This window comes from Parasteatoda tepidariorum, chromosome 5, assembly GCF_982258835.1.
Source record: "Parasteatoda tepidariorum strain Cologne lab strain chromosome 5, Ptep-v5.0, whole genome shotgun sequence".
NCBI classification, from domain to species: domain Eukaryota; kingdom Metazoa; phylum Arthropoda; class Arachnida; order Araneae; family Theridiidae; genus Parasteatoda; species Parasteatoda tepidariorum.
In genome coordinates this window covers 121,728,444-121,743,681 of record NC_141759.1, presented here as the reverse complement: position 1 = coordinate 121,743,681, position 15,238 = coordinate 121,728,444, and the positions used below count along the sequence as shown (strand labels likewise).

General features: G+C 30.2%; 1 protein-coding gene across 6 annotated transcripts in view; it reads right to left on the bottom strand.

Annotated features, from left to right (window-relative positions):
- LOC107447257 (lethal(2) giant larvae protein homolog 1) overlaps positions 1-15,238 on the bottom strand; it is a 109,339-nt gene that overhangs the window by 85,591 nt on the left and 8,510 nt on the right. For 4 of the 6 annotated variants that reach the window (XM_071185547.2, XM_071185549.2, XM_071185548.2 and 1 more), the window contains 5 exons: positions 12,187-12,286; positions 10,190-10,287; positions 2,175-2,256; positions 479-588; positions 172-315 (listed from right to left, as the gene is read on the bottom strand). In XM_071185547.2, coding sequence (XP_071041648.2) covers positions 172-315; positions 479-588; positions 2,175-2,256; positions 10,190-10,287; positions 12,187-12,270 — 518 coding nt within the window. In that variant the 5' untranslated portion in view covers positions 12,271-12,286. The remainder of the gene's footprint in view (positions 1-171; positions 316-478; positions 589-2,174; positions 2,257-10,189; positions 10,288-12,186; positions 12,287-15,238) is intronic. The other 2 variants (XM_071185551.2, XM_071185552.2) reach the window with 1 other exon arrangement.

The window sequence follows — 15,238 nt, the reverse complement described above, 5'->3', positions numbered from 1 at the left end:
AAAACCAGTTTAGGACATCCAAAAAACCCAACTCTGTATGCAAACAATGTAACTCAAATTTGTGCAAAAATAGAAAAGAAATTGGAACTTTTTTTTTTAAACGTGACACTGTAAGATATTTTCATAGTTAATATAAAGATGTAAATTGAGCATTAAAAGAAAAAAACTTACTTTTGGATGACAACTTCTTGATAAATAATGTGATCGGTCATATCGAAAGATTTGACATCCAATGAATAAATGTTGCCACCATCTGTTCCAATAAGTAAGTGCTCTCCACTCAAAGGTAGGCAACATGTAGTTATTCTTTTTAACCTGCAATAAACACATTTGCACTCAATTAAATCCTTCTCTTTATAAAAATAGTACTTAACAAAATAAAAGTGTTGCAATAACTTTATTACTTGCAACGATACTACATAATCAACATTTACTGCATATTTCAGGGTATTCTAAAGAATAATAAAAACAGACTCACTTTCCCTGTAGGGAACAAGATTTCACTTCTTCCAAAATCCATTTTCCATCTTTTTCATTCAATTCAAAGAGATGAAGAGACGCATTATCACACTGGCTTATGATACGACCCTGCATTACATTATGAATGGGAGTTTTTTTTAAAACAATATGAGAAGAATAAATTTTAATTTTTGATCAGAAAAAATACATTTTTGACCATTCTGCAAGGAGCTTTATAAATAAGTAGAGTTTTTATTACTCAATAGAATAGTTTCAGAATAAAATGGGGTAGAATGAAAAGGAGATCACATATAATATTGCTGCTTTTCCATATGATAATAAAATGAAATTAAAATGAAGCAACTGAAGTTGAATAGGTCGAAAATTTAATTTAATGAAGATTTCACAGTCACATTTCATCTAATTAGGAAACCATGGGAAAAGTTTTTCTTACGATTTTCAATATTTTTTTAAGAAAAGTCATAGGGAAAACTTTCTACTACCACTTTCATACTATGGAAAAAAATTTCCCTTAAATATACAAAATGACTCCTATTTTGCTAATTCTGTTTTGTAAAAAAAATAAGTAATAGATTGACACATTAATAAATAATAGAAAAGTAATTAATAGATTGAAAATATTATTAGTTTTTCAAAAATTGAACCTAGAATAAAATTTAAACTAAAATTTTTAAAAAATAAGACTAACTAAAATATATTTTCTAGATAATGTTTAAAACATTCTAAAGCTTGAGAAATTACCTGAAATTAGATCATTTTGCAGATCAAACAATGTTCTAACAAATAAAATAGAGCATAGGAAAAGATGATGAAATTTTTTGAACCAAGGAGACACATATGCCTAATTCGTATAGGCGTATTGCCTAAATTCGGTCTCCCTCAAAAAAATTTGGTAAAAAAAATCTGCCATAGTGCAAACACAATGAGCAACAAACAGGAGTGAGACATTTTTTTTTTTGTAATTTGATCTATTTCATCTGCAAGTAAGAGATAAATCTGCAATGTCAATAGACAGCAGATTTCTGCAAGTAAACTCCAGAGAAAAAGTCTAGGAAAATTTTTTTTGTTACTGACAGAAGATAAAAAACAGACAGACTGCTGACATATGTGGCAAAAACCTATAAGTGAAGTAATTGATATTTGCTTTCAATTTGAAAATCATTAAAAACTTAATTCAGTTCGAATTTTACATATTAAGCAGCTAGATTCCCTATTTCATTTAAGTGAAAAAATTATCATTCCGCCAAACTAAGAAGTTTACTTAAGCGTTTCTAAATGTATCAGAGGGAGAATTTTAAGTCTCCATATTTGTTTGTATGAATATTAACAATGACTCCCATAATTAGAATAATATAGTTCTAAATTCACAATTAAAAAAAATGTTAAAATTTTTGAGATTATATTGATTAATTTCATTGAGAAGCAACTTTATGAATTATCTTCAAAATTTAAAGAGAGCCTAACATCCTTTTTACCGCCAGACAAAGATTCATGCCCGAGAAGAAATTTTATTGTCTTTTCGCCTTCGGTACATCGAAAAACCGCAGAAGCAAAAAAAAAAATTTACAATTTAACTACCTAAACCATTTCAGAGATTACCAATTTTCACATGGAGAATATTTTCACATTAGAATGTTCCTCCAGGATGTTATTGAAATAATCTTAAAAGCAACCAAATAACAAAATTACATTACCTGTCCAGGTAAAAAGAACAATTCAATGACACATGATTCTTCTTTATGTTTTCCTTCAAATTCCACACCTGGTGCACCATATCTTTAAAAAAGTTAAGTCTGAAATAACATGCTTTCTGTTCCTCATTTTTGATCCTTCCAGCTTCTGCATTTTAACTAGCTTAATTATTCAATTCATTGGATACAAGACTCAATAATAGAAAAAATGTAAGTTAAGATTTAATACTTCATTAAAAATTTATAAGGGGATTCAATATCTCTTTACTCAAACAGAAGAAAAAAGTAAACATCAAAGAAAAAAAATCCAAAAAGGATCACCCATGCTACAGTTAAGAACGCTTTTAAATTTTCTTTACTGACTTAATTGTATTTTAAACTCGTTGCCCCTAACACCAATATCTTTATGACATTTTGAAAGCTTATTTGCCTTCTCGTAATAAGGTCTCTTTTTTAGCAGTTACTCAAAATTGAATACACTTTTAATAAATAGGCAAATTAATGAGATTTTTTTTTTTGTGCTCTTAATTTTACATTTCTATTTTTTTAAATTAAATCTGCTCTTTCGATATTATCTATTATGCATTTTATGATAAGTGTATCCAACTTACATACATGGCAGAATCGCTACAACATGGCAACATTGTCGCAGAACGTAACAGAGTTCTCTCAGAAAGAATTTTCCTTTAGAAAGTAAAAAATTTTGGTTTTCTTTTCTGCAAAAAGTTAAAAAAAATTTGCTTTAAAATTATATTTAAAGGATCCCTTTTTCACGCATTGAAGGGGAAAGAAATGTTCGTAATTTTTCGATTCTTATTTGAGAAGAATGAAAAATAAAATATTGAAGCAAAAAATTTCTTTTCTGCAGACATGTTTGAAACATTTTTTTCCTCCAAAATTATATTCAAAAGATGCCTATTTCAATCATCTGAGGGGAATGATTTACAAAATGCGAAAAAAGAAATTAATGTAATTTCCTCTTACAAAATGTGAGAATAACGCCCATGATATTAAAATAAAAAAAATATTAATTTTAAAAATACAAACTATTTTATTAAATCCAAATAGGTTTTTTTTTTGTAAATACACTGTTTCTGCTACTTTAAATTTAATTAGTAACATGTATATTAATTATTAATAAAAGTATCTTGCAGAAAGTGCTAGAGAGGTTTGTAACAAAATATTCTGCCACAAAGATCTAAACTATCATCAAACTGGATCTCTACTCCTTAACTAGGGTGACTTTCAGTGGTGAAAAAATTCAATTTTTTTTTATTTTCCTAATAAAAGTGAAAAATAAACAAACGCAAAAATAATACAAAACAAAATCACTCGCATAAACGCGAATTAACAAACGGAAGTTCATACGCACGCGGGTTGATTACTGTTGTTATGGAAACTAAAAACTTTACCAAAGCCTCGACGAAAACTACAATTTTTTTTCCCCCTTCCGCAAAAATTGTAATTTCTGTAAAACTATTCAATCACTTTATCCTGTTAGGAAACACTCATTCAGAATCCAAGGATAAAATCGACCCCGAGTGTTTGCGGAGACTGCAACTGTATCTACTTCATTCGGGTTACACAGACGCCAACAAAGAACACCTGGATCATGCCATCTTCAAATGGAGTCCATGTTATTAGACTATGTAAAAATCTTACTATACAGACTCATTGTTTTTACGCTGATGCTCGTTGGTTAAAAGAGACGATATATAATATAAATTGGATAAATGAGGCGATATAGAATATTTATCATATCAAGCATAATAATTAGACCCAATTATGAGAGTTTTTAAATAATTACCTGATTCTATCCGAAAAAAAATAGTGTATAATATTGTAACATTACTTTCGCGATTGCAAACAAATTTTACGATTGTATTCGGAGGGAAGACTCTTGGAAATGTCGCTATGATGTTATATTTAAATCAATATTCTGCTACATTCTAAACATCTTTCATGACAAAAACACAAGAATAAAGCATTATAATAACATTTATGGAAATGCTGTTCTACTCCTGCATCTTCATATTTATAGATTTAAAAAACAGAGGAAAGAAAGAGTTGAAGCAATAAAATAAATACAAAAGCAAAAAAAAAAAAAAAAAAAATTTCTGAAGAATTATTCTAAAGTTACTTTTCTTGTTCATCGGAAAGGAATAGTCCGGATTTTTCGGTTCTTATTTCGGAATTTAAAAAAATTCGCTAATGACTGGCTTGCTTCAGTTAGAATTTGAAATAGATAAAATAAAAACAAAAATTCTGAAATCACAGAAGCTAAAAAGATAATTCGCTCCAGAAATGTTTTTTCCTTCATTTTTTGAAAGAACATGATAAAATGAAAAAACATGATAAAAACATTTTAAATAAATTTGTGAGTGGGGACTTCCTTACAAATTCAGATATTCGGAACACCATGAAACTGGGGGTGTAAATTCCATTTTAAAAAATTAGATTTTTCGGCGACCTAAATTCATGACTTTCCATTCTTTTTTTAAAAAAAGTTCAAATCATGACAAATTTTGTTCAATACCGAAATTCATGACTGAAAATATCAGACGCATATGTAAAGATTTAATCACACTTGTGTGTTAGGTTGCGATCATTTTTTAAGTAACATTGGAAGAGGGGGGGAAACGCCCTACAGCAGATGGTGACACTAAGAATGTCGCCATGACTATTATCACTTTCTTTAAGATAAAAGAGCTCTTTAAACAACAAATTGCAGGGTTAACAAAGTGTAAAACCCTGAAAATATTACGAGTAAAAACTCGATAACAAGATTCATATTTAATTTTTTGAACAAAGATTTATAATTAGCTCATAAGGAACTTTTATGATAACTAATTTAAGAAAAATATTTGTTCCTACAAGAATCGAGACATTGGATTTTAAAATCGTGCGAATCATGATATTAGATTTAAGAATGCGAAAATACAAATCGCAATATTGGATTTTCGAATCTCATCAATACGAATGGCGATGCACGATTTTTAAATCCCGTGAATACGAATTGAGACATAGGATTTTCAAATCACGTGAATACGAATTGAGACATAGGATTTTCAAATCACGTGAACACGAATAGAGACATAGGATTTTTAAATCCCGTGAACACGAGTCGATAAGTCCCCCAATGAGTCCCTTTTAAATCCAGTAAATTTCGAAAATCGATGTTTAACATTAAAATAGCGCGAATATGAATAGCGATATTAGCGGATTCCGCCGGTGTAGTTTCAAAATATTAAAAACGACCGGGGGGGGGGGGAAATCAATTGCAGAAGAGTCACGTGTATGAAAACGTCTCGTTAAGGCGATTTAGGGAAGGTTTCAAATTGTAGAATTTAATTCTTACTTTAAATTTTAGATTAAGGTGAAAATTTTGTAGGATTAAAAGTTTTGATTTGTCCGCAAAACAATGGTCATCTTAAAAAAAAAAAAAAAACATGCCCTTTTTCTAGAGCTCGAGGAATTCCGGGGTTCACTCTGAAATCGAATGGCACTCAATTCAAAATTATAACAAGGATTTCTTTAACCACAAATTAAAGGAATAAAAAAGCATCTCTAATCCTAGTTATCTCCATTCCACAAGCACTTAATAAGGAAAAAAATTTTAAAAACTGACTTTATAACCAATGTAACAAAACCACTATATCACAACAAAATAAGAGAAGAATCTAGCGTTAGATAAAAATCTGCACTTTCTAAAAATAAAATAAAAAACTGGACTAAAACTAATGAATGCCCAATGAATTATTCTTATACTTTATATAAAACGTGCAGCCTTTCTGTTTTTAACTTTAGGAAAACTCAAATTGAGTAGGTCAACTTAAAAGAGTTTTCACAATTCTGGATTGGAATGTGTCATTTTTTACATCATTAAAAAAATAATAATAAATAAATAAACTAAAAGTAATAATGGGATAGTTATTTTTAAAACTGACTACCATCTCCCCTTGACACAAAACAAAATCTTGTGGTTTTAAGAAAAACACATTTTAGTGATGTGCTAGGAAGGGAACTGACACCACAAAAGAATTTATTTTAAATAATTGCAACAAAGAAAGAAAAAATGAAATGACTCAAAAAAGGAAACGAAGAAAAATTTATTACATTTTTGAATTACTTTAGAGCGATCCTATTTTTGCTTTCACCAACTAATATCTAATGGTCTATAGAAAAAAAAAATTTGTTTGCGACAAAATTAATTAAAATCAGGATTCAAATCTATAAGATTAATTATAACATTCGAGTACAAGACATAATTCTAACATAAGGACAATAACCTCATCAAGATTTTTAAGTTAACTTAAATGCAAGGAAAGCGGCGGCTACCAGGTGGAATATATATCTGCGAGTTGACCCTGAAAAGCGCGATGACTCATTGAATAGAAGGCAAAACTGGTCCAGAGGGAAAAGAAAGACAGGGTCATCAAACCCAGCCTTTTCTTTATCCCCCCCCCCCCCGTCACTTCTTCATCGGAATTCAACAACTTTTAATCATGGCGGCGACGTTCACTGCTGCTGTTCCGTGTGATTTGTTCCTCGCAGAAGGGCGCCATTTCAATGAAAATGTTCTATAAGCATCTTTCGTAACTGTTTAGAGAAGACCCTTTCCAACTGTAAGGATTCTATGTAAAATCTTAATTATCTCTAAAATCGGCTGAAACAGGTTTATACTTGTTTATGTTCGTGTATTAATTGGTTAATGCATTACGTTAAAAATAAATACAAATGGAAAGTACATAAAAAAAAATCTCCTTAATAAAAACCCATTACTTGCCTATAAACTCGTGCAATAATTAAAACACTATTTTGCGTCTCATAATTTGGTCTAATTATTATAATATACCTTATATAATATAAAAAACTAAAATTTTGAAAATTAATCTTTGTTTATTATGATTTACTTTGCGAAATAAGGTCAAATCTCGCAACAAAAAATAAACACCTTTTAAGTACTTTTTAAGCACTCAATAAATATTTTAAAGCACTATATACATTAACAAAATACAAAATAATTTTAGATGATCATGATAAAGTAACTAGTTTCTGACATAAAATGATCCATAGATTTTCCGGTTCGATTTCAAAGAGTGAAAAATGAAGCCAGAGATTGAGAATATTTTGCTAAATGCAGCAGAATTGCACACGCGAGTGCAAGTATCTCACCGAACCCAGCCAACACCTCCTAGAAAAAGAGTCTAGGAGGTGTTGACCCAGCTCACTAGACGCGAAAGTATTTCATCCAACATGTAAAATGATTAGCACTTTTAAACGAGCGAATTTAAGCCAAAATGGATTGTGGTTGAATGAATAATGTTGAAAACAACAATGTGAAAAGCACGCTCTTGTATAATAACGCAGCGAAAATCGACACGATAAAGAAAAGAAAAATCTCCATTTCGAATATGAAGCACTTTTTAAAAACATGAAAGAAGCAGGAGTTTTAAAAAGCTAAAATCAAAAATAAGCACTTTTTAAACCACGGAAAAACATGTATTCAACTACATGGAATACCACAAGGATCTCATTTTTCGTCACTTCTGGATAACTTATTTTTATACAATTGCCGATTGTTAAGAAAGAAAAATCACACGAAGATAAATGTCTATAAAAAAATTATTTTCATTCTAAAAACTATTTTGCATGAAAACAAAAAGTCTCACTGCTTGGATAAATCCATCCATATTATCTGTTGATTCATTTTGTAAATATGTATCCCATACCTATTGACTCACTCTTTTTATTATCTGTGAATCATCCAATGAAAACTATAGAATTTTGCATAACACCAAAATTAACTAAATAAATCTCGAACAGATTAACTGAGAATTCATAGATTTGCTCGTAAATTTGATTTAAAAGCATTATTCTTTGTAAAATCCGTCCCTCGTCTTTTTTTACGTAGTGACTCATCGTTTTGCTGTCACCCGAATGAGAATCGAAGTTATTATCTTTTAATTGAGCAAATCCTGTTTACAATCCATCTCTATTCTGCACACGTCTTTAAATACTGAGAAATAATTATTATTAAAAAATGCAACTTACTCACTGCGTAAAATATTATTGTACCATCGCTCAGTACACACAATTTCAAAATATTTAATAATGATGTCCAAAAGGCGGAGAGAACAGTTTATGAGAATTCCATAATTATCAGAAGGAAAACAAAATGTACCATTCAATCCAGAAATCGCCCCCCCCCCCCAATTATCCAGCGTTGTTTTAACCGTCTTCCTAAACAGAAATAAATAATTTCTTTCTGAATTTGTGGTGATCTGTTGAAGACGACATTTGATACAATGAACTCTCTTCTTCAATCCACAAATTCATTCTTTCTTTTTCATAATTTTCATATATGCTCAAATTATGTTCATCCGCATATCACAAACGAGCTCTTTTTGAGTCCTATATTTAAGGTGATTCAAATAATCAATGGACTTTCAAACGATACATAGTTATAACGGACAAAAATAAACTAAAAGTGTTTTACAGTCAACATGGTTTATAATGAACTGCCGGATAGAGTAAACGAAATGTTCGATCCCGTACTTTGCCTATACACATATACAGTGAATTCGCGATTACTCGAATCTGATAGGACTGACGAAAAACTTCGACATATCGGAAGTTCGACTTACCGTTAGTTTCGGTTTTGGACTTTCAAAATATTGTCGGATTATTTAATTAATGCTTATCAATTACAAATCTTCTAAATGCTTACAATATTTAAGATCATTTTTTTGACAAGCCATTTACGACAAGACTGTGTTTGAAGCACTTAATGATATCCTGGTCCATCGGCTGCAACTTTGCTGTTGTGTTTGGCGGGAGAAACTGCAGGTTTGCTGCTTTCAAATTAGGTAGATCACCATGCGCTGTGCATTTATCCATAAAAAGTATCCCTTTTCTTTTTTTAGCGAAGAATTTAAGATCCAATTTTCTTACATAGTCTTCAAATAAAAATGATGTCGTCCAAAACTTTTTGTTAGACTTGTAATCCAAAGGATACGTTTTTACATTCTTGAAACATCGGGGATTTCGGTATTTTCCGATAACAAGTAAGGGCTATTTCTCTGTCCCAGACGCATTTCCTTCAACTAGGACAGTCTAACGTTCCTTGTTCATTTTATCCCCTGAGCATTTTTCATCCTTAAACATCATAGTCTTATTTGGAAGACATTTAAAAAATAAACCCATATCACCAATATTGAAAACATCATTTTAACTGTATCCTTGAAGTAAATTTGGTAACGTTTCATTTAACCACTGCTCACATACTTCAAGAGGGACAGTTTTAGCTCCTCCATGAAGAGTGCGAAAGACATTGCGTGTGTTGCAAAGGAAGGGGCAAGATATCAGCTCCTAAATTTTTTTTTCTTGCTTTAAAAGATCCAAAAAAAAAATCGAGTTAAAGGGAGTAAAGTTCGAGTAATCGAGAATAATTAACATGAAATTGAAGATAAAAGGGTCGGGACCCCTTAAAAAAATCGAGTTATAGTAATATTCGAGTTATCGTACTTCGAGTTACAGCGAATTGACTGTATTAGTTTTTGTGGATACAGTGAACCAAAAGAGAGGATATTTGTTTTTTGTTTTTTTGTTTTTTTGTCGTTTTTGGTCATTTTGATATTTCTACATAATATACATATACCGATTTTTAAAACTATTTATTGAGTGGAATGTTTTCTTGTTTGCCTCTATTTCAGTTTCCCATCAATACATTTTTTGTACGCAAGACGAGGAGGAATAAAAAGTGAACACATTGTTTTTTAATCACTTTTGTATTTCTCTTCATGGGTCATTTATTTAAATAATGTGTCACAAGAGGGAGCAGTTCGGAAAAATGAATGGTTTGCCGTGCGGATAGAGTAAACTCCCGGTTACAGTGAACCGAAATGTCTGATCACTACAGCGGGGTTTGACTGTATTGTTTTATTTTTATTTATTTTTTTGAATGTGAGCGGGAACAATGGATGGCAACACCTGAAGATGTAAGACAAAAAGGATACATTCTAATCAAACCATTTTTGGTTCCTATGGCTAGAAGCTGCAATTTGGCATCCCAAGCCAATGCACTCGGCCTGTGTGGAAATCCATGAGTGGTCGTCTAAATTGAAAGAGAAACACACACATTCATTTTAACACAAAACCTTTTAAGCGCCTTTATTTATTATTATTTTCTTCATACTTACAATCCCCGTGGCAGAAATGAGGCGACATTGTCGCAGAACAAGCGCATCAGAGAGGGGAAAAAATAATCGTGATTTTTCTATTTTTATTTAAGATTTAAAAAAAAAGACTGGCTTCAGCTAGAATTTAAAATGAATAATATAAAATGAGAGATTCAGAAATCGCGAAAGTTTAAAAGTTCGTTCTAGAAATGATGTTTTTTTCTTTTCCTTTCTTTTCCTTACGCACACTTATTGGAATATCTCTTTTTTTGAAAGCGTGATTTTGAATGACTATGTGGATTCTACGATTTTAAATATATTTGCACATTTCAATTTATGATCGTTTTATTTATTTATGAATTTTAATTTTCGTAATGTTTTGTAAAATTAGGAAGGGGAAATAATGAGTGCGTTTTTCCACCTACAAAATGCGAGAAAGCGCCTATAATACTAGAATTTAAAAAATAAATCAGTGCTTTAAAATTCAAACATAAGTTTTTATTCTTCTGTAATCACAACTGTTACTTTAAATTAGATTAAAAGTATCTTAGATTAATGCTATGGTAATAAAAATGCTGCCACAGGGTTAAATAATTATTATACCCGGTAAGAAGTAAACTTTCGGACCATTTAATTCAATAAAAATTGTTAAGACCTCCCCTCATTGAATAACGACTTTAAATGCTTTTTTCTAGTCCTCAAAAACTCCTCTTTAGATAAATCCGTCTTGATGACATTCAAAGAGATAAGAAAAATGAATAAATTGAAATAGTTAACTCGTTGATGAGCTGTGGTTTTGAATTGCTAACAAACGAAATTCATTTCAATAAATTGTTCTACTGGAACCAAACTAAAATAATTTTGACAATTCTATCCTATTTGAAGGGGGAAATCGACCCAAAGAGTTACAGGGCCAAATTATGAGAAGATTCTGAGTAAAATCTTAATTATCAGGTGATACAGGCTTTATTGTTTTGACGGCACTTCCTTATCGTTCGTGCATCAATGGGTAAACATTGTCATGCAATACCAGGGGTCTGTCCAGACATTTTGTGAAAGGTCCGTTTTTCGTGACATTTTGAAAAATAACTCTTTCAACCAGGGTCCGCTTTTATGAAAATAGGATCCGGTTATTGCAAAAACCTTTTTCAAGGAGTTTTTAAATTGTAAAGATTATGCTCAACACTGTAAAACTATAATTAAAAGAATTGAATTTTAAAAAATAAACAGCAATTGCTGCTTCTAAATTAAAGATGCAACGTACAAATATTGGGTATTTAGCCTATACTGCTGATCGCAGAATATTAATTTTGGACGAATAATGGAAGAATTGTCTGCCGAAGTTAATTCGTTTACATCCATCTTTCTTGTTTTCTGCCCTGGAAAGGGTTTATTCGATTAACAAAATAATAATGAGGATAAACAAATTTGTGAAGGGTCCGATTAAACGAAAAATCATTTTGTGAAGGGTCCGTTTTTATAAAAAGATATTTTGCGAAGGGTCCCAAATTTCTGACCCCTGAATACGTTAAAAATAAATACAAATAGGGAGTGTATAAAAACCCATTACATGTATGTATAAAAGTATTGCATGCGTGCAAAACATGTCATTATTAAAACGTCAAACAAGTAATTATTAGAATACACCGACGGTCGCGTAAAAACCTGATAATTAAGTATCACGCGTAGAATCTTAGAGTTCGTCTCATAATTTGGCCAGTCGATGAACACATTAACAATGGAGGAATTAAATATGGAAGGAGAAAAGAAATATTTCATAATTGGACTCGCCTTTAAATCAGCGAAATATGTCACCATTTTAAAAAGATTCTTACCTTCACACAATTGAATAATTCTTTATGTAATTTGAGCCTTTCTGCGGTCAAATGGTGACTCTTTCCCCTCATAAACTTCAACATTTTTTTATTATTTAACCTGAAATGAAAAACAACTATTTCAATATTTTGTACCCAACTTGTCAACAAGAAGAACGTCACAAAGTCTGAAAAGCAGAGTTGACAAGGACAGGATGGATGAATCCACGGCCGTTCAGTCCCTCTTTAACTGTACAAAACCCTTTTATTAAACTGTCACAATTTTTAAAAAAACTATTGTGAGCAATAAAAGATTCATTTTTGAACAAGGAACAAAATGATGACACGTTTTTGTTTTATTAAAGCATATGCACCAGGGTCCATCAAAAATGTTAGTATCGGTAGTACATTTAAGGTGAATACATTTTTATTATACTGCAATTTTCACACTTTCTTTGAAAAACAATTTTTAGTGGTGGTGACAGATAAATTAAAATATCGACACATGTTTTATGTTCGTTACCACATTTTAAAATGTTCAAGATTTATTATTGTTTTTAATACTGCATTCTTACGCAAAAACACAATTGATCAATATCAGGGTTGGCAGGTTTTTGACATGTGACAGTTTTTGACAGTTTAAACCATGGTTTAAACTGTCACGTCAAAAACCTGACTGTCAAAAATGTCAAAAACCTATATGCATATGTGAAATTTAATTAATACATAAAATTTATATATTTTTTATAAAGGATAGTGTTCCTAAATATGTTCTAGAAAAAATAAATTTAAAATTTTGAAGAAACACAGTTATTTTGAATAGTAACCAAAATCTTGTACTTTTGAAAGCTCACATCTTTTGTAATATTATGTATTCATTTTCGTGTGTTATTGAAAATCTGCAGTGATATTATTAAGAAATTTATTTATAACCAAATTTAGTGTATAGTATAGATTATACTAAAAATTAGACATTTTTAAAGATAAACGTTAGCAGTTTTGCACATTAGACATCTTTTAAGGAAAAATCTTTTTAATATTCTTTTAAATCTTCTTAATAATCTTTTTAGCATAAGACAATACAAATTTAAGTGCTTTCTGTTAAATACACAGAGTAGTTAGTGTCGATTTACAGTATATTCAGCCTATTCATTTACTATGCTGAAAATTTAGTTTATCCAAATACTTGTGAATTTCATTTTGCTGAATACTATATACATAGTTTTGTTGAATATCTAAATATTCAGCTGTTGAATAATTACTTCTTGCTTTCAAGATATTCATTATTTGTATTCTTAATACAAGTGGGGGAAAAAATTAAGAGGTAAAAATTGTTTTAAAATGATAAGTGTAATAATTATAAATAAATATAATAAACAATATGAATTATATTTATCATTATTCACAAATATAACTACTTTTAAATTCAAATTAACAATCTGGATAATAAAGATATTCGGTATAACATTAAAAATTTTTTTCATACACTTGTATCAAGTTTGTATTTATACAACATAACTTGTAAGTTCCTTATAAATATTAGTTATATGTTCCTTATATGTCAAAAATGCATAGTAATAAACTTTTAATTTTCTTAAGTATCAAAAAAAAAAATTTTTTTTTTTTCAAAATATAAATATTTAAAAAAATTTTGTGCAAAATTTTTCTGCACATGCATTTGAATATAAATTTCTGAGATTTTAAATCTGTTATTTTACCTTAATTTTAATTAAAAAATATTTTAAAACCTGCTGATTACCTATAGTATAATTAAATTTCAATATAATGCATGGCAACTGTTGGTAGTTTTGAAGTTTATATATTTTTTTGGCAAACTTTAGTTTTTGACATTTTTGACGGGTTTTTGACGGTTTAAACCAGTATTATACCCTTGTCATGTCAAAAACCCAACCCTGATCAATATTAAAAGATTCACTTTTCTTATTCAATGGATTGTGCAGTACGTATGTAGAATTTTTATCATTTACCAATGTTGGGACACTTTAAGACAGTAAAACACACTAAAAAGTAAAAACAATTCTAAATGAGAATTCTATTTCATTATCAGACTCTTAAATAAGTATAAATTTGAAAGGGCCAAAAAATCGATGTGAAGTTTATGTTCTAACATCGTTGTGCTGTTTGAGCCATATTTTATAGTTCATTAAAAGTGAAGAAATTAATGCTGATTTTTAATTGCAATATTATCATATGCACAGAATTCACATAGATGCATAATCAGGGATCTGTCCAGACATTTTGTGAAAGGTCCGATTTTCGTGAAATAATTACTCACATTCTTTCAGCCAGGGTCCGTTTTTATGAATTTGTGCAAATAGGGTCCGGTTATTGCAAAAACCTTTTTCAAGGAGTTTTTAAATTGTAAAGAGATACAAGATTATGCTCGGCACTGTAAAATTATGATTAAAAAATTAAATTTTCAAAAATAAACAGCAATTGCTGCTTCTAAATTAGAGACGCAACATGCAAATATTGGGTATTTAGCCTATACTGCAGAATATTCATTTCGGACGAATAATGGAAGAATTGTCTGCCTAAGGCAAAACTTAATTGGTTTACATCCATCTTTCTTGTTTTCTGCCCTGGGAAGGATTTATTCGATTAACAAAACAATTATGAAGATAAACAAATTTGTGAAGTTTCCGCTTAAAAGAAAAATCATTTTGCGAAGTGTCCGTTTTTAAGTTAAAATATTTCGTGAAGGGTCCGTTTTTATGAAAAGATATTTTGTGACCCAAATTTTGAACGGTTCTACGAAAGACGTCTCATTTCAAAAAGAGTCAAGAGCTCAAATTTTGTATTTTGACATTCTTTAAAATGATGCAAAAAATCCCTCTTGATCAGTGGATAAACGAATTTTATAATTGTGTGCAAAAATTTTTCCATTCGCTCACTAAATTCTAGAGATTAGGCAAAATGCGCAAAAAGTAAAATTAACACTTAGGGGTCCAGACTTTGGAGCGCTCTCCTGACCAAACTATCCGGACCCTAATTTTAAGAGGTCAGAATCCGTCAACAACAAAAAATGCTTCAGAGAAAGTACGTTCTTGTG